This window comes from Nicotiana tabacum, chromosome 15 (genome assembly GCF_000715075.1).
Source record: "Nicotiana tabacum cultivar K326 chromosome 15, ASM71507v2, whole genome shotgun sequence".
Lineage (NCBI taxonomy): Eukaryota > Viridiplantae > Streptophyta > Magnoliopsida > Solanales > Solanaceae > Nicotiana > Nicotiana tabacum.
Genome location: NC_134094.1, coordinates 51,442,094 through 51,462,885, shown reverse-complemented (window position 1 = coordinate 51,462,885; position 20,792 = coordinate 51,442,094). Strand labels below are relative to the sequence as shown.

General features: G+C 39.4%; 1 protein-coding gene across 3 annotated transcripts in view; it reads left to right on the top strand.

Annotated features, from left to right (window-relative positions):
- LOC107806820 (dnaJ homolog subfamily C GRV2) overlaps positions 1-20,792 on the top strand; it is a 52,800-nt gene that overhangs the window by 8,309 nt on the left and 23,699 nt on the right. For all 3 annotated transcript variants that reach the window (XM_075230826.1, XM_075230825.1, XM_075230827.1), the window contains exons 3-12: positions 231-464; positions 664-751; positions 862-1,070; positions 2,743-2,844; positions 2,938-3,000; positions 3,170-5,410; positions 8,013-8,375; positions 9,005-9,145; positions 10,457-10,849; positions 10,939-11,421. In XM_075230826.1, the coding sequence (XP_075086927.1) occupies positions 231-464; positions 664-751; positions 862-1,070; positions 2,743-2,844; positions 2,938-3,000; positions 3,170-5,410; positions 8,013-8,375; positions 9,005-9,145; positions 10,457-10,849; positions 10,939-11,421 (4,317 nt within the window). The remainder of the gene's footprint in view (positions 1-230; positions 465-663; positions 752-861; positions 1,071-2,742; positions 2,845-2,937; positions 3,001-3,169; positions 5,411-8,012; positions 8,376-9,004; positions 9,146-10,456; positions 10,850-10,938; positions 11,422-20,792) is intronic.

Here is a 20,792-nt window from a genome sequence, read left to right as displayed (position 1 = left end):
TGGCATCATTAATTTGATGGTTTTGATGATCTGCTTTACTATTTTATATGTTTGCTTTTTCCGTTTTAACTTGATAAGTCAAGTAATGTATACACCAACTCCGGACTGCTGTGTATGATAGAGTGTGTACTGGTTTTATTCCTCTCCCTTCCCCTCTTTTCCTTCCAAACCCCCTGCCCCATAACAAAAGCAGACAATGATAATTTTCCCTTTTCTGTTTGGGGGTGCAGAAGTTGAAAATTACTTATATAGGAGTTGAGCTTATTGAATCAAAATCTGGAGATCTTCGTTGGTGCTTGGACTTTAGAGACATGGGCTCTCCTTCCATTATCCTTCTATCTGACCCTTATGGGAAGAAAAATACAGATTCCGGAGGTTTTTTTCTTTGCCCGCTTTATGGAAGAAAATCTAAAGCTTTCCAAGCTGCTTCGGGAACTACAAACGCTGCCATCATATCAAATCTGGTAATGAAGTTGTCCTTTTTCTTTCTGATAATGGTAAAAGTAATAAAAATGTCCTTGTATTACTCTCCAAGTCATTAACTTTTGGCCCTGGAATCAGGATGACTCTCATCCAGTGAGACTTCACTTTCTGAACCATGAGTCATTTGCATGCTATATTCGTATTCTTATGATGTTTAATTTGCTACATCTTTTTGATCAGACTAAAACTGCGACATCCATGGTGGGTGTGGGATTAACTGTCGACAATTCTCAAGCAGTGACCTTATCTGAGTACATAAATAGGAGAGGTATCTCTTGAGAGAAGAATTATATATTTACTCACTTTCTTCTTGTGATATTCTTGTAATCACAGAGTGTCATATCCTATTTGTTTGACTATATTGATGTTAAAATTCAGCAAAAGAGGCTGTTGGGGCAGATGAAACTCCTTGTGGTGCTTGGTTAGTAACAAGATTGCGCTCAGCTGCTCGGGGGACTCTGAATACTCCAGGAGTAAGTATGTCTATTGGCCCAAAAGGGGGCCTTGGAGAACATGGCGATGCGGTATCTCGTCAACTCATTCTCACTAAGGTCTCACTTGTGGAAAGACGACCTGAGAATTATGAAGTAAGCTGGATATTTTTTTTTTTTTCAGGAGTTTTAATTTTGATACGCTTCTCACAAATCTTTGTTCTTAATCCCTCAGCTCATCCCTCCCCGCAGTAGAAAAAATCTTATCTATTATTTGAAGAGTTTGCATCTTGCTTGGTCCAGTGGCATACTTGAAGAACGCAACAAACATATCAATCAGTGTTGTCAAAGGCGCGCTTAAGCCCTGAAGCGAGGCTCAAAACATGTTGAGCGCTTCGCCTCGCTTTGTGGGCGCTTTAGTATCGCATCAAGGCTCTAAGGCATGCTATTACTTGCCAATGAGTGTAATCATGAAAATGCGACATTAAATAATTGATATTTCACTTTATCGTAATATTTTTCCAATTCTTTTGCCCATATATTTGTTATTCATGCTTATAATTATTCGTCTTGGACTACATATACATATTTTTACTTTTTCTTCAGTTGCGTCTTTTTTCATTAAAGCCCACGCTTTATTTTGCGCTTTGCACTTAAAGCCCCAACGGACCTTAGAGTTGTTTTTGCGCTTTTCGCCTTTGATAACACTGATATCTAATCAAGCTCTTTTCAGAGAATTCCTAATGCCCGGTGTTGCATTTGTTCACACAGATGTTTTATTTATTGTCATTCTCTCTTGTGGACCAAATACCGTATCCTGAGAGGCTATCCTGGATGCATTACACTACTTCAATTTGTCCTCTTTGGCCATGCTGTGTCGGAAAATTGCATTACATTTGGTTTAAAATATCAGTTGTTTTTGTAGCAGGTACCCGGTGGAATTGTCTTGTGCAGGCTGGCCTGGACGCCGCTGTTATCCAAAAAAAGAAAAAAAGAAAAAATTATTAGTTCTTTTGGTTCATCGTTCTATTGTGTATAATTTGAACTTCTCAAAAACTTTTACTGGGTAGGGTCTTCTTTCATGCAAACTTTTGTGGGACTTTTCCAAGAAGGGATAATGGTTAATATGGAATAGGGGATTTCAAATTAGATGGGGAATCCCTGCTTTTTTGTATATCCGGCATGGAAACCTGGACATCTGCAAACAATTGGTGTTTTCATATTAGTTATTGCTTTATGAACATGCTTTGATATCCGGAAACTGAGAAGAGATTTTTCTGGGTTAACATGAAGTATGTCTAGCAAGGTATATGTTGCATACGAAAAGACAAGGGGGGCACAAGTGTCTCTCTCTATCTCTTTTAAAATTTTAAATAGGACATACTACATAGCAGGACATGGAAGAGCAATTATATATCTGTGGTTAATACATTCTGTATATTCATTAAAAATTTAAGATTGAATTTTTATTCTTCCTAATCAATCAAGCTAAAAAGCAAAAACATAGTAATTCTTAAAAGTTCAACATTAGCAGTATATATACACTCAAGTGATTCCATAACTTTCATTATCAAATTATCTATAGTTTTATGGCATGTCTAAGAGGTATTGGCTATGGACATGATGGTTCAATATGAGCAGTAGCTTTCGAGATATTACTACAGAATTATCACTGAGTTACATTCACCTAGTTTCCCCAACCTTAGCAATAGGAGGAGGGGACAAATCTGTATCCTTCTTGATCTCCTATTTTAGGAATCTGTTATGATGCTTGTTTTGTTTGATTCAAGGTAAAAAGCTATTAATACTTTCTAGTGAATGCTTGCAGGCTGTTATCGTGCGTCCTCTATCTGCCGTTGGTGCTCTTGTTCGATTTGCTGAGGAGCCCCAAATGTTTGCTATCGAGTTTAATGATGGATGCCCAATTCATGTGTGTCTTTCTGGCTTTGCTGGAGATCAATTTTGTTTGTTTACTTGTTACTTGTTTGGTTAGGCTTTTAGTTTTATGTCCCTTTTACTTCAGGTCTATGCTAGCACTTCTCGTGATAGCTTACTTGCAGCAGTTCGTGATGTCTTGCAAACAGAAGTAAGTGGACATGCTCTTCTTGGTCACTAAGAAATTTTTCTCCTTTTCAAGGGGTTGGATTGAGTGCATTCTCTGCTCCATGCATGTTTAGGCATCACTGAATGCATGGATTTTTTGAAATTGTATTGCTTTAGAAATCTGGTTTATATGGTGGTTTTGTTTTTTGTAGTGCCAGTGTCCCATCCCGGTGCTACCAAGGCTAACAATGCCTGGTCATCGAATTGATCCGCCATGTGGCAGATTTCACTTAAAATTTCCTGCTTCACAACAACCTGTTGCTGATTTGGAAACTGCAACTCTGCATTTAAAACACTTGGCAGTAGCCGCTAAAGATGCTGTGGCCGAGGGAGGATCCATTCCTGGATCAAGAGCAAAATTATGGCGGCGAATACGAGAATTTAATGCATGTATTCCATATGGTGGAGTACCTTCTGGTATTGAAGTACCTGAGGTGACACTGATGGCTTTGATTACAATGCTTCCAGCTGCTCCCAATCTCCCACCAGAGTCACCACCACTGCCCCCGCCGTCTCCTAAAGCTGCTGCTACAGTGATGGGTTTCATTGCTTGTTTGCGTAGGTTGCTTTCATCAAGAAGTGCTGCTTCTCATGTGATGTCTTTTCCTGCAGCTGTTGGCCGTATAATGGGTCTATTTAGAAATGGGTCTGAAGGAGTAGCTGGTGAAACCGCAGGCCTTGTGGCGGTACTTATTGGTGGTGGTCCAGGGGAAACTAATATGCAAACAGATACAAAGGGGGAATGGCATGCAACAATAATGCATACCAAGTCTGTGCTGTTTGGTCAACAAAGTAATCTTGTAGTTCTGGTAAATCGGCTAAGGCCTGTATCAGTATCGCCATTTTTGTCAATGTCTATTGTTGAAGTTCTTGAGGCAATGGTCTGTGAACCACATGGAGAAACAACCCAGTATACAGTGTTTGTGGAGTTATTACGTCTAGTAGCTGGCTTGCGCCGCCGGTTGTTTGCATTGTTTGGACATCCTGCTGAAAGTGTGCGAGAAACAGTAGCTGTCATTATGCGAACAATTGCTGAAGAAGATGCAGTTGCAGCAGAATCAATGCGTGACGCTGCTTTACGAGATGGTGCACTACTGCGGCATTTGTTGCATGCACTTTACCTTCTAGCTGGTGAGCGACGTGAAGTTAGCAGGCAACTTGTGGCTCTTTGGGCTGACTCTTATCAACCTGCTCTTGATCTGTTATCTAGAGTTTTACCTCCAGGACTTGTTGCTTATCTGCACACCAGATCCAATGTGGTTCCAGTTGAAGGTGTGACTGACCGGGAAAATTCATTGCTGAGTAGGAGACGTAAACGCTTGCTTCACCAAAGGAGAATTCATCCTGGGAAAGGGATCACACCTCAAGGGCATTCTTTGCCTTCTTCTACTAACTATGAACTTAGTGAGCAAGTTCCTGGAAGTGCTGTCCCTTTCAGAACTTCTGATGGTTATCAGAGAGCTGCTGTTGATTTAGTTCCTGGACAGGTTCCAACAATGCAATCTTCAGCTGTGAATGCAGGTGAATACTTCCAAGGTGAGCTGTCTGCTGCTGCTGTTCCTCAAACTGATCAGTCGTCAACCATTCCTGCTCTTGACAGTCCTTCGACAAATATACATGACGTGGCTGAATCAAATGTTGCAAATGCTGTGGATTCCGATGTTAGTGCAATTTCTCAGGATACAGGTCTTCCAGCTCCTGCACAGGTAGTGGTCGAAGATGCACCTGTTGGATGTGGAAGGTTGTTATTGAATTGGCCAGAATTTTGGCGAGCTTTCAGTCTTGACCATAACCGTGCTGACTTGATTTGGAATGAGCGGACCAGGCAGGAATTAAGAGAGTCGTTGCAGGCTGAGGTTCATAATCTAGATGTTGAAAAAGAACGCACTGAAGATATTGTTCCTGGCGGTGCAAACAGAAACTCAATAACTGACCAAGAGAGTGCACCTCAAATATCTTGGAACTACAGCGAGTTTTCTGTTAGATATCCTAGCTTATCAAAAGAAGTTTGTGTAGGCCAATACTATTTGCGTTTACTTCTTGAGAGTGGCACCAGTGGGAGAGCACAAGATTTTCCCCTACGTGACCCTGTTGCTTTTTTCAGAGCCCTCTATCACCGGTTTCTATGTGATGCTGACACTGGGCTTACTGTCGATGGTGCTATTCCTGATGAATTAGGTGCTTCTGATAATTGGTGTGATATGGGAAGATTAGATGGTTTTGGAGGAGGGGGAGGCTCCTCAGTAAGGGAGCTCTGTGCCCGGGCCATGGCAATTGTTTATGAACAACACTACAACACAGTTGGCTCATTTGAAGGCACAGCACACATTACAGTTCTCTTGGACAGGACCGATGATAGAGCTTTACGACACCGTCTTCTTCTTCTTCTAAAGGTGCGTCTCGTTTACCTTATTGTTGTATTTAATGATTGTCTTTAAATAACACCACATTTTTTCGTAAAAGGAAAAGAGGATTGCTTCTTCTAAGTATGAGGAGTAAAAAGTAAAATAGCGAATGATGTTTGTGATCGTAAAATAACACCGATGTTTGTGATCGTAAAATAACACCATCTGTCCCTGGAAAAGAAAGAAGTTGCTCTATTAAGTATAAGGACTAAAGAAAGATGGCAAATGAGGTTTGTTGGGCTAATAATGGATCCTAGTATGAAAAGATATAAAAAAGACCCATTTAAGGGGAGAGCTTCTATTGGTTCCTCAATTCACTTAGAATGATGAAGATTTACACCCTTATTAGAAAATCTAGTGTCCATTTGGACAATATTATGATGAAGTTGAAAAAAATGAGTATTTGAAGTTGAAGTTGGAAAAGACTAAAGAGTACTTGGAAGTTGAAATTGAGTTTGGACATGAATTTCACTTGGAAAAAAGTTGAAGTTTTGTGATTGAAAACCTTTTTTTCACATGAAATACTCCTCAAACCAGCTTTCAACTTCAAATTCTCTATTTCAAGCTGAAGTTTAAATAATGGACAAAATTTAAAACAACATTGATTTGCAAATAACATATATGCCAAAACGCCTACCTAATCTCTGTCGTTAATGTATGCCTTCCACCTCCTATCTGCCTCAGTTAGGAGTCTTCTGACTGCAGTTCCTATATGCTTTGGCATTTCCCATGCTCTTGCTGCTTTATTTGAAAACTGGCATTTTGGTTGTGTAACCTTTCTTTGCCACTTTAATATCTAGTAACTCTCCTACTAATATCTTGCTCGTACCTCAGAAATAAGAAGTAAGCAAAAGAATTCCTTTAATGCAGAAGGTTGTTCCATTCAGAAATCAAAATGGACTGTTTACTATTGTTTTATTTTTTGGTGTAAGCAAAACTTTGATGCAGAAGCTGTTATTGATCTTATTGAATTCCTTCAAGAATTGAAAGGGATCTTCTATTTTTTTGTGCACACCTTCTTGATGCTTTTATTTAAATCTAATACACTTCCCATTTCTCAAAAGAAATTGTTTACCAGTCGATGTATGAGGTGATCCAATTGAAATGAAAAGGTAACATATATCAGTATATTAATAAATCTTCAGCACCAAGCTTGTGTTGGGAGCCAAAAGGGATCATTACAAAAGATCAAAGAGGAAACAAAAAATTACAACCCTTGATCTTCTTACAAGGAATCTAAGACTTGTAGAATTGATTTTAGATCATCACTATATTCTGCTCTACACCAAAAAGAAAAAAGGAGAATACGGTTCATCTTGATCTTTTGGATAGGGCTGACTGTATCCTCAAAACATCTTGAATTTCTCTCTTTCCATTATGTCCACCAAATAGTTGTAGGGACAATTTTCCATCTGTCTTTGTGAGAGATAGTGTTATTTCCTCCTGCATTTAGGCATGACAAGAGATCAGTTGTTCTTCCTGGCATTGTCCACCTAATACTCCTGATATTGATGAACAAATTCCACAGCTGACTAGTCACCCCGAAGTGTAGAAACAGGTGGCTGATTGTCTCTACCTCTTGACCACACAAGTAGAATCTTGAACATAGAGGAATTCCCCTTCTTCTCAGGTTATCTTATGTTAGAGCAGCTTTTTTAGCAACCGGCCAAGTAAAGCATGCCACTTTGTATGGAAATACTTATTCACTGTATAAATACCAAATTCCTCAATAACACTTTTGAAACTCATCATCTCTTGATATTATAGAAGGGAAGCACTTCTGTGGAAGCAACGTTTAAAAGGGACAAGCGCAAAAAGACGACAAGGTCTATCGGGTTGGAGCAAAAAACGAGAGTGAAGCATACGCTTCTTTGAAATAAAGTGCACAATTTGCAGAGAATTAAAAAATATCAAACATCTATGAATTTAGTCCAATAAAAATTGAATTGCAATTCAACATTCAATATAGAGTAATGCCATTATTGATCCAACTCCTTAAAGTTGACATTAAAGAAGTGACTGATTCTCATTGAGATGACTTTGTGCGCCATTGTTTGAAGTGCGAACTTCTCTAAAGCGCATGGCTCGACCATGAAGAGGTAAACTCCTCCCTTCACATTGCTTCATCACTTTAAGCGACGAAATGCTGGCTTTTAATGACACTGTGTGAAAGAGCAAAACACTTGCACTTTCTACACTAGTTTCTGAGGCTGAAGACTAAAATTTCTGCTCCTCTGATCTCGTGTAATAACTGTTCCTCAAACACGCTTTATATTTTGAAAATGGATTTAATGCATAACAGCTAATGCCCACATGAAACAAATGTAAGCTCTCTCAGCTGTTGTCATATGATATGTGTAGTGAAGAGTGGGGCCATCTTTACCTGTTAGAAGTGTTTTCTTAGCTAGGTTACCATGCAACAGGAATTATAATGCACCGACTTCGGAACTGTTACTTGAAAATCCATTTTATTGCGGAGAGAGTCTCTCTAGTTAATTTTACATTTATATGTCTGATCAAAATATTATTTGGCTAGAGTCTTAATTTTGAGAATGTTATTTCGTTTTTCAATATTTTCCACCCTGCGCAGGTCTTGATGAAGGTTTTGGCAAATGTAGAGTCATGTGTCTTGGTTGGTGGCTGTGTACTGGCTGTTGATCTACTAACAGTAGTTCATGAAGCTTCAGAAAGAACAACTATACCTCTGCAGTCGAACTTGATTGCTGCTTCTGCTTTTATGGAACCATTAAAGGAGTGGATGTTTCTTGACAAGGATGGTGCACAAGCTGGACCAATGGAGAAGGACGCTATTAGGAGACTCTGGTCAAAAATGGAAATAGATTGGACCACAAGATGTTGGGCTTCTGGGATGCCAGACTGGAAGAAGTTGCGAGATATTCGTGAGCTTAGGTGGGCTTTGGCTGCCCGAGTTCCTGTTCTCACTCCAACCCAGGTATCACAATACTGTCATTTGATACAGTTGAGAACTCGTTTTCCCAATTTCCTGCGTCCTGTTTTAACAGTGAATAGAGTTGAAAAGAACTTCGAAATTTTGTAACACTTGAACTGTGTGGTTTTGAAGTTGTGATAATGGATCTTTTTTAAGAGAAAATTATGGTATTTTGCTGTATAAATGTTAGTAGGTGTTACCTTTTTTACTTGTTAAAGTGGTGGTGAATACTTTAGGACATCTGTTACCTGAGACAGGGATGACATTTTGTAATGGCCTGAATATGGAGGATGGATCTCACTTTGGGATTAGGGGAAAACATTGCATTCTGTGAAAGTGAATAAATTTTATAATGGCCTGAAAATGGAGGAGGATCAGTTTGGGGCTAGGAGAATTAATTCATGGCTTGATTTTTTGCTAGTCTTTCACTTAACAAGTTAAGGTACATATTTCTGTTCGCTTGTTTAAGTTTTGCCTAATCAAGGAGGAAACAATCAGGAAGCTTTTTTCTGCACAATATTTGTCTATGTATGTGTCATTGGGGTTTGAGAATACAGTAACAGTTTGTCACACGCTTCTAATTGTACTAAATACTACCTATATGATCACTCAAAATGGTAATGTCATTCCAGGTAGGAGAAGTAGCATTGAGCATATTACATAGCATGGTTGCAGCACACTCGGATATAGATGATGCTGGTGAGATAGTTACGCCAACACCTAGGGTCAAGCGGATCTTATCAAGTCCACGTTGCATTCCGCATATTGCTCAGGTTAATGTTTGCTTGTTTTGGTATGCTTTTTTGTAGTAAAAGAGTCCTTGATTATCATCGTCGTTATATTTGATGAACAAGGAAGTTTCAGTTTATTGTGTGGACTAGGAGCAACTGGCATCTAGATTATGTTTGGAAAAAGCATTGATGGCATCGCTGTTGCTTTTCTTCTTCTTCATATATTTATCCTGTCCTTCTCTTTTTCTGCAATATTATTTAGTGTGTGAATTGGTACTTCTTGAAATTTCTTGATTCTGTTTAGGTTTGTTAGCATTCTAAAAAAAAAACAAAAAAATCTGTTTAAGCGTGGTGTCTTCGTAGTTGGACGTGTCCAACATGATTTTTTTGAAATAAAGAAACATAGGTGGCTGATTCTGAGTATCCATCCGAATGCTCAATAGTCAATGTGAAGGTCGAAACAAACAATTTGAACAGCTTACTCTATCACTTTTTACGTAACAACTAGCTGGACACTAGCTCCCAGAGTTCCTTGATGCCCTCTTGATACGCCATGCTGTTCCGTCATTAAAATGTTACTTCTTCCTCTTTCCAGTATTCCTATGATCCATGTAAAAAGTTGTGCAGAGATGTGTAATATTTTAATCATATTCTTCTATCCGAGTTGGAATACCACAGTGAAATAATAGTGCACATGCTAGTTTCTGGGACACATTTTCAGAATAAGGATTGACAACATAAGATTGACTAGTCAAGGCTAGATTTAAAGCTCCTCACTTCACTGGAAATAACGTTTGATATGGGAATGGGGAAATAAATCCAATTGAGGATTAGGTGTTGTTTAAATGTTGGATTCCAGCCGAGAAGCCTGATGTCATCAAAATGCATAGAGAAAGATGAGCAAGCTGTGGGTGTCAGACTTTCGAGGTGTTCTGCCACTTCCAGGAATAAGGTGGAGGAAATGATCCTTCTAGAACTATAAGTCCTGACTTTTTGTTGGATCAAGTAATACTTTGAAAATGCAAGATTCTTTAAGTTCATCTGCAATGAAAGAGGTGGTTGCAGAATAAGTAGTCCAAGTTATGAAAGTCAGCATGGTTTACTAATTGAAGAACACTACAGGAAACCATTTAGTACCTGAACTACCATTCACTGTCAAAATTATCCTTTTTATAATAGATATAAGGGCTTCGAGCTCTACTCAGCACTGTACCATATGCAATTTATCTTATTTCATATTCATCTCTGATTGTTTGCTTAAATTTCAAGTTTGGATTACGCTTTTAAAGAGTGACATGGGGATGTTCTCTGAATTTTTCTTATTTGATTCTCCTTTAAAACGGTGATTTATAGGCTATGCTCTCTGGAGAACCGAGTGTTGTAGAAAGTGCTGCTGCTTTGTTGAAGGCCATTGTTACTAGGAATCCAAAGGCAATGATAAAACTATATAGCACTGGAGCCTTTTACTTTGCTCTAGCTTATCCTGGTTCCAATCTCCTCTCAATTGCTCAGCTGTTCTCTGTGACTCATGTTCATCAAGCATTTCATGGAGGGGAAGAAGCCGCTGTCTCCTCTTCTTTGCCTTTGGCAAAACGCAGTGTTTTGGGTGGGCTTTTACCTGAGTCATTGCTATATGTTCTGGAACGTAGCGGTCCTGCTGCATTTGCAGCAGCAATGGTTTCTGATTCTGACACTCCTGAGATTATTTGGACGCACAAGATGCGAGTTGAAAATCTTATTCGTCAGGTTGTTCAGACTAACAAGAATTTTCTGTAAATTCCTTGTATCTTTCCAAGATTATGAGTTTCTGCTAAACTTTACCTCTATCTCTGCAGGTCCTTCAGCATCTAGGTGATTTTACACAGAAGTTGTCACAACATTGCCATTCTTTGTATGAATATGCTCCGATGCCACCTGTGACATACCCAGAGCTAAGGGATGAGATGTGGTGCCACCGTTATTACCTTCGTAATTTATGTGATGAAGTTCGCTTTCCTAATTGGCCAATAGTTGAACACATTGAATTCCTGCAATCACTGCTGGTTATGTGGCGAGAAGAGTTAACTCGGAGACCCATGGATCTTTCTGAAGAAGAGGCTTGCAAAATACTGGAGATTTCCTTGGATGAGGTATCAAGAGATGATGCTCCCAAAAGACAATCACAGGAGACAGTTAATATTTCTAAGCAGATTGAGAACATTGATGAAGAAAAGCTCAAGCGACAATATCGTAAACTTGCAATGAAGTATCATCCAGACAAAAATCCTGAGGGGAGGGAGAGGTTTCTGGCAGTGCAGAAAGCTTATGAACGGCTGCAGGTAGTTACTTGATCCTAAGTTTAAATTGTGAAAGCAGGAGAGTGAATGGTTGTCTGACCCTAGGCCACGATTTATTTGATATGTTATAGTTTTCTTTTTAGAAGGTAACATAATTATGTATATATAAAGCACACTACTCAATGACTGAGTAGTCATCCATAATTACAAAGTGGAGTACAAGAAGAGATCCTGGTCCTTGGTCTATTCACAAATAATCTAAAACATCAAAAATAGCTTCAGAATCTTCTAAATACTCCTGTTTACACCAAAAATAAAAAAGAACTAGACAATTCATCTTCAGCTTGTGGATATAACTATTATTGTCTTCAAAACACCTTTGATTCCTCTCGCTCCAAATCGTCCACCAAATGCAAGCTGGGACATCCATCTCTGTATTTGACTAGATTGACTACCATCTCTAATCCAGCTTGCTAGGACTTCCAGAATTCTCCTTGGCATGACCCACCTTATCCCTCTCAGCTTGATGAAGACTTTCCATGATTGATCTGTCAATTTACAATGCAAAAAAAAGATGGTTGATTGTCTCTGCATGAGCCCCACATAAGTAATACTCTGGAACTAAGTTGATATCCCCTCCTGATAAGGTTGTCCTGCGTCAGGACTGCCTTTTTTGCTAAGAGCCATTTAAAACAGGCAAATTTGTATGGAATTTTAACTTTTCATATTAACTTCGAAGCCAAGAGTCAATCTGATTGTTTGAATGATTGTACTCCTTATAGGCAAACTTCACTGAGATTTTTAATTGCCCTAATACCTTGCCTATTCCCTTGCCAGAGCATACAGTCTTCACTAGTAGATGTCCCTTTCAATTTCTCTAACAAATTGTAGAATTCCATCAGCCTATCAATTTCCCAGTCATATAGCATTCTTCTGCAAGTAAGATTCCACCTTGATTTGACCATATCTCTCCCACATATGCTCCTCCTTGTTGATTCAGGCTGCAGATATCAGGAAAAAACTGCCTCAGAGATCTTTGCCCTAGCCAATTGTCATCCCAAAAGGATGTCTTCATACCATTTCCAACTTTAAAGCTAGAGTTATTGCTGAACTAGGCCATATATTTCTAATGGACACCATGTTGGTTGTCCACTTCCCTTCCATCCCATACTTTGCTCTGATTACAGCCTTCCACAGTGATCGCTTTGTAGCAGCAAGCCTCCATAACTATTTCATCATCAAGCTTTGACTTTGAACTCTTATTTTTCTGATCCCCAGACCCCCTTCTTTCTTGCTGGTTGTGAGAATATCCCATCTGACCAGATGGATTCTATTATTCTCGCTGCTGCCTTGCGAAAGAAAATTCCTTCTTAGAGCATCTATTCTTCTCATTGCACTTGCAGGGATAGGAAATAGGGACATCATATAAGTAGGCATAGCATCAAGGACACTGTTACGAAGGATAAGTCTACCTCCTAGAGACAGGTATTGACTCTTCCAGTTTACTAATTTTTTTCACATTTCTCCAAAACTCCATTCCATATCCCTTTTGATTTACTCTTTGCCCCCATTGGCATTCCCAAATATATTGTTGGCAATTCTCCCATCCTACCTCCAAGCACACCCGCCTGACTTTGCATCTCAATTACATCATTAACTGGATATATGTAACTTTTATTCTAGTTAATGTTTAATCCAGATGTGGCTTCAAATAAGATAAATATCACCCTCAGCATCTTCACTTGTTCAATTTCAGCATCACAAAACACTAGTGGGTCATCTGCATATTTTGTAGATAGATGATTTCTAGATTAATGTTAGCCCTAAAGTTAACCCCGAAACCCTTAATCCAATTGTTTACTTGTGCAGTTCTTAACATATCATTTAACCCTTCCATTGCATGATAAATAGAAAAGGTGACATAGGATCACCCTGTCTCAATCCTCTCTGAGAAGAGAAGAAACCTGCAGGAGAGCCATTTATCAAAACTGAGAACTTTATTGTGCTGATGCAGAACTTGATCCAACTGACCCATCTTCCTCCAAAACCCATCTTCAGTAACATTTCTATTAGAAAATCCCAGTTTAGATGATCATAAGCCTTTTCTATTTCCAACTTACACAATATCCCTGGAATTTTGCTTTTTACTCTAGCATCTACACATTCATCTGGAATGAGGATATCATCCATTATCTACCTTTGATAAAAGCCAACTGCTGGGCATCCACAAGTTTGCTCATACTTTTTTAAGTCTCTCAGTCAATAACTTTGATATAATTTTCTAGACACTACCTATCAGACTGATAGGTCTGAAATCCTTAAGTTCCTTGGCATTAATACCTTCTTAGGTATTGATGCCCCAAAGGTGGCAGTAAAACTCTTTTCACAGACTCCATGTTCATGAAAATAATGGACAGCAGCCACTACATCAGGGGCTCACCACCTCCCAACAGTGAAGAAAGAATGCCATAGGGAATCCACCAGGGCCAGGTGCCTTATCCATGCACAAGCTTTTACGCTGTTCCATATCTCCTCAGCTTCAAAAGAGCTCAGTAACATTTGGTTTTCCTCTGGACTGATGATAGGACACTCCCTAAGATTACATTGTGGTCTCCAAGTTTCAGCCTCTGCATATAAATTTTCATAGTATGTGACTATCTCCTTTATGTCTTCAGCAGACAACTGATCAATGTAGTTGTACCTTCTATGAGCATTGACAGTTCTATGGAAGAACTTTATATTCCTGTCTCCTTGTTTCAACCATAGGGCTATGGACCTTTGTCTCCATGTTACCTCCTCAATTTTAGCAATCTCCTCAAACTCCAGAGTCATAGCAGCTTTTGTGTGTATTTCATCCAGTGTTATCAGAAGCGAAAAGCGTAAAAAAAGCTCTAAGGTCTGTTGGGGCTTTAAGCGCAAAGCGCAAATAAAGCGTGGGCTTTAATGAAGAAAGGCGCAAATGTAGAAAAACTACAAATATGTATGTGTAGTCCAAGAGTAATATCTATACGCATGAATACCAAATATATGGACAAAGAAATTGAAGAAAATTTACGATAAAGTGAAATATCAATTGTTTAATGTCGCGTCTTCCGGATTACGCTCGTTAGCTAGGAAAAGTATGCCTTAGAGCCTTGATGACAACACTGAAGCGCCCGTTAAGCGAGGCGAAGCGCTCAACATATTTTGAGCCTCGCTTCAGGGCTTAAGGCGCGCCTTTGATAACACTGATTTCATCTTCATTCAAAGGCCTTTGATCCTGGATCTCATCCAATTCTGCTAAGCTGGTTAAGAATATTCAGTTTCTGCACCTCCAAGTTTCCTTGAATTATTTTGCTTCATTCTTTGAGTTTTACCTTCAAAGCTTTCAACTTGAAAGCTAAAATATAATCAGGTGTACCAGTACAAGCAAAAGAGTCCCACCAGTTCTTGATTCTGTTTCGAATCCTTCCATCTGTAGCCATTAGTTTTCAAATTTGAAATAATATTTGACTGGTTCCCATTTACCACATTCAAGCATCAAAGGAGTATGATCTGAAATGACTTTGTGGAGAGTTGATTGTTTAATATTTCTAAAGCCTTCATCCCAATCATCGTAGACCACACGATTGAAATAGGAGCCGATTCGACTGCAATATCATGGTTTTTCCCTTTCTTCCAGGTGAATATTCTGCCTAACAGTTGCAAGTCTACCAAGCCCATATCCTTGATAAATTCTGAAAATTCAGACATTGATTCTGTTGCAATTATTCTTCTCAGAAGGGAATCTAATAGTATTAAAATCCCCACACACCACCCAAGTCCCAGTGAGTAATCCCCTAGCAGCACCAATTTTCCACCATACTTCTTCTCTCTCTTCCTTGTCTTTTGGAGCATATACACTAGAGAAGTGCCAGGTAAAATCCTGAGACTTACTAGTGAACTTACAAGTAATAGAATAAGAGCCCAAACTGCTAATCTCTGCTTCCCCACAGTAAAACGATGCCTCCTGGTTCCACTAGCTTCCAATTGTGCAAATTTTACCCACCTATCAGCCCACAATTCTTTGACAATTCCCCTGATATCCCCTTCTAATTTAGAGTCTTGAAAGCAGAATACGTCTGCTTTCCAACTGTATATCATACTTTTAATCAACATTCTTTTCCTAATTCGATTTATCCCTAACATTATATGACACAATATTAACTTTCATTGATCATCGACCGTAAGAATTCTCCCCTACTTCTCCTTTTCCTAATTCATTCTTTGTTTAATTTCTTTCTTAGAGTGACTGACACCATAGCTGCCAACCTTGTTGCTTGTCTCTTGCTATCAATTTTCATGAATAATTTTAAAGCTTCCTTCTCGCAACCTTGGAATTCTACCCCAAACTCTTTACTTAATCTGATGATGTTTTGGTGCACCCAAAATGGTGTGTCAAAATCTGGGTCCTTCTCTTCGTCTTGAACTTACTGATTCAAAGGTTATACTTCTACTATATCGAATCCCCAATTGCTCCTACTTCTGTGATTTGCATGTTGTTAATCTGATTCTCCTTCGATGAACCCACGTGACCAGGAACATGCTGTACCGAATAAGTCCCATCTCCCAGATTATCCCTATTACCCATCTGTTCTTCACGCCCACCTTCTCGGACTAGCAACACATTCTTCACAGTCGCCTCAATTTCACACCAAATGGGGATTTTGTACCAAAAACATCACTTTCCACCTTGTTGTCTCTCGGCACCTCTTTTTCATCTCACTTACTTTGATTCTAGCCCAACATAAGTGATTTTTTAGTGTCGTCTCCTCCGTTTTAATCCATCCACCACAGTGATCTCCAATTGCTTTGAAGACTTCTTGAGATCATAAATTAACGGGTATACCTCGAAGCCTTATCCATGCCCAACTGCACTTCATCTCTTCAGGCCAACAACTAGTTGTAGGTGTCCACCATTCGAGTACCACTTTGGATTTCCTCAAATGCCATTCTCTTGGAAGGACATGTTCTGCATCCCTCATAGAAGATAATTCAAATAAAAATTGAGAATCATTCATTTCGAAAACATTGACACCATGGGTGGATTTCCATGTGTTGCGAGCCCATCTTCAGATGTCGTTCAGAGTTGGAGTCTCCTGCGAAGGAATCTCAACTTTCCTAACTATGCATCTTCCGAGCAAATCTTTGTCTGTTAATTCTGAACCCCCATGAATGATGACTATGGAACTATTGGATTTAATTAGAGAAGCTTTCATCCCCTTCGACGTCCATCTATTACTTTTGGTTGCTACAGTATAGGATGACTGCATCTAGCCTGTGGAATATTCTTCTTTACTTTTGGGACATTTATTGATGCACTTTCAAGGGTTTTCACCTCAAGCACCAAGAATAGAGAAAAACAAAAGCACCTCGCTAAAGTTTTCACATAGCGAAAGCGTTCTTCAAACTCACATCAGAAGAATGTAAGATGAAAATGTGAGAAAGCACGGGAGAACAATATATTATTGATATATTCTAGGCAAAATACCTTAAAACCCCCGTAAACTTGGCATGTATTATTGGTTACATCCTTGAACTATCCGTGGTCTTAATTACCCCCCTATACTTGGTTATTCGATAGTTGTTACCCCCATGGACGATCTCATCCTAGAAAAGTGGCATGCACTCGCCTGCCACGTGGATTTTCCTGTCCATGTGGCAATTTTTGAAAAATAAAATATATTTTATACCTTTTTAAGTGTGTTACTTTTTTAGATAATCTTTTTCGAATAATATTTATAATAAAACTTGGCTAGAACTACATTATTTAGGCTAATTGTTTTTATTTGGCTAAAAATAATAAACTTTTAGTTATTGTTTCTTGAATTTGACCTGAAAATAAAGATTTATACAGTTGAAATAAATAGTCAAGACATCTAAAAAGGTATAAAAATACATAGTTTGATTTTTATTATTTTGGCTATAATTTTTTATATAGCTCTAAAATATTTTTTTTACACCGGAAAAAGTAAAAATACATAGTTGAAATAAATAGTCATTGCATCAAAAGAAGAAATAAAAAAGTGTACAATTGCAAGTTCATTATTTTGGCTATACCTTTTTATTTGGTAAAAAATAATGGAGCTGTAGCCATTTTGTTTGCTGATTTGACTCGAAAATAAAAACAACAACAATAACAACAACAACCAGTATAATCCCACTAGTGGGGTCTGGGGAGGGTAGTGTGTACGCAGACCTTACCCCTACCCTGGTATAGAGGCTGTTTTCGATAGACCTTTGGCTCCCTCCCTCCAAGAACTCCCCACCTTGCTCTTGGGGTGACTCGAACTCACAACCTCTTGGTTGGAAGTGGAGGGTGCTCACCACTAGAGCAACCCACTCTTGTCCCACCTGAGTACAAAGAAGATACAATTAAAATAAATAGACATTATATCTAAAGAAAAAAATAACAGAAAATACACAACTAGTACTCCATTATTTTGCTAAAAGTTTTCTATTTGGCTAAAATGATGGAGTTCCAACCGAACTTTTACAAATTTGGCCCAAAAAAAAGAAAGAAATATGCAGTTGGAATAAATAGACATTATATCTATAGAAGAAATTAAAAAGAATAAAAATTAGAGTAAAGTCCACATTATATGTTAAGATAAAGCAAGAAACAATACATAGTTGTAACAAATAAATCATTATATATGACTATATGGCAATTAAAAGTTAAAAAATAACCTACTTGGCAGCTGATTTTTCAATTTTCTTCATTCCCACGCGCTTAAAAGAGAGTGCACCAATACTCTTCGCTACATCAGCGTCCAGGGAGGTAATTGCTCTCAAAAGGCCAAGTTCAGTGGGGTAATTAAGACCACGAATAGTTTAGGGGTGTAACTAATAATCCATGTCAAGTTTAGGGCAATTTTTAGGAATTCCGCCTATATTCTATTAAGTGTTTTACAATAGCCCTATTTATAACTATACATAATATATATTCTACTCCTATTTCATGTGGGACTAGGTTATTTACATAAATAACTATCTAACACTCCCCCTCAAGCAGTGCATACAAATCATATATAACGAGCTTGTTATATATGTAACTAATATGAGGACCAGTGAGGGACTTGGTGAAAATATCTGCAAGCTGATCATTCGACTTCACAAACTTTGTAGCAAATTCCTGATAGTATCTTTTCTGTGACGAAGTGACAGTCAATCTCATGTGTTTAGTTCTCTCATGGTACACCGGATTTGATGCAATATGAAAGGTAGCTTGATTATCACACACAAGTTCCATCTTGCTGATCTCACCAAATTTCAACTCCTTGAGCAAACGTTTGATCCAAGCTAGCTCACATGTTGCCACATCCATTGCTCGATATTCTGCTTCTATACTAGACCGAGCAATCACATTCTGTTTCTTGCTCTTCCAAGACACCAAATTACCTTATACTAAAACATAATATCTAGACGTAGAACGTCTATCAGAAGGTGATCCTGCGCAGTCAATATTTGAGTATCCAACAATTTGCTCATGGGCTCGATCTTTAAACAATAATCCTTGCTGATATTATACATCGAAGAATGCGGACAACTGCATCCCAATGACTATCACAGGGTGAATTCATAAACTGACTCACCACACTCACAAGAAAGGAAATGTCAGGTCTAGTCACTGTGAGGTAATTTACTTTATCAACCAGCCGCCTATATCTTGCAGGATCGCTAAGCGGCTCCCCCTATCCTGGCAGAAGTTTAGAATTCGGATCCATAGGAGTGTCAATAGGTCTACAGCCTATCATTCTTGTCTCCTCAAGAATGTCTAAGGCATACTTTCGTTGTGAGATCACAATACCTGAGCTAGACTGAGCGACCTCAATACCCAGAAAATACTTTAATCTGCCAAGATCCTTAGTCTTAAAGTGCTGAAGGAGATGTTGCTTCAACTTAGTAATACCATCCTGATCATTGCCGGTAATAACAATATTATCAGCATAAACCACCAGATAAATAAGAGATTCGAAGCAGAATGCCGATAAAACACAGAGTTGTGATCAACTTCACTACGAGTCATGCCAAACTCTTGAATAACTGTGCTGAACTTACCAAACCAGGCTCGAGGAGACTGTTTTAGACCATAGATGGACCGACGTAACCGACATACAAGGCCATTAGACTCCCCCAGATGGTTGCTCCATATAAACCTCATCCTCAAGGTCACCGTGAAGAAAAGCATTTTTAATGTCCAACTAATAGAGAGGCCAATGGCTAACAACAACCATAGATAGGAAAATGCGGACTAATGCTATTTTAGCCACGAGAGAGAAAGTATCACTGTAATCGAGCCGAAATATCTGAGTATACCCTTTGGCAACCTTAAGTCGATCAACCTGGCCATCTGGACCAACTTTGACTGCATACACCCAACAACAACCAACAATAGACTTACCTGTAGGAAGAGGAACAAGCTCCCAATTACCACTCGTATGTAAAGCAGACATCTCGTCAAGCATAGCCTGTCGCCATCCTGGATGAGACAGTGCTTCACCTGTAGACTTAGGGATGGAAACAGAGGACAAAGATGATACACATGTATAATGGGGTGATGACAGACAATGGTAACTTAAACCGACATAATGGAGATTAGGATTAAGTGTGGACCGTGTACCTTTCCGTAGTGCAATCGGTTGACTAATAGGAGACAAGTCCGCAGTATTAGCAGGGTCAAGTGCAGGACGTGAATCAGCTGTCGTGCGATGTAGTTTTCTCAATACTGATTGGACTCTTCTACTCTTATTCTCTCGTAGATGGCGAGAACACGTACCGCTTCCTCAGCTGAACAGCAGCCAGAGCCTCCAGTGGCCCCTCCTACGAGGGGTCGGGATCGAGGCCGTGCCAGAGGCCGAGGCAGGGGCAGGGCTCAGCCCAGAGCCCGAGCAGCAGCCCCAACTGTGGAGCCTTAGATAGAGCTTGACGAGGAGGTTCCAGCCCAGACTGTTCCTACCGGGCCAGCTCAGGTTCCGGAGGGGTTCATTGCCACCCCAATACTTCAGGACGCTTTGGTCCGTTTGGTGGGCCTTATGGAGAGTGTGGCCCATACTGGCGCATTTCTCATGGCACCAGCCGTCTCCCAGGCTGGGGGAGGAGCCCAGACTCCCACTACTCCCGCTCCGGAGCAGATAGCTCCCCAGTATCAGGCTCCAGCAGCTCAGCCAGTCGGAGTGGTTCAACCGGTTATTGCGGCACATGGAGTTAACTTATCTTTTCCTAGAATAAGGTTATGAACAAAATACGTGCTCCTAAAGACACGGGGTGGTAGAGAGAACAAAGGTGAATGGGGAAACAAGATAGAGATTGGAACTTGATTCTGGATAGCTGAGGATGGCATACGATTAATAAGATACTAAGATGTAAGAACTGCATACCCCAAAAAATGCAAC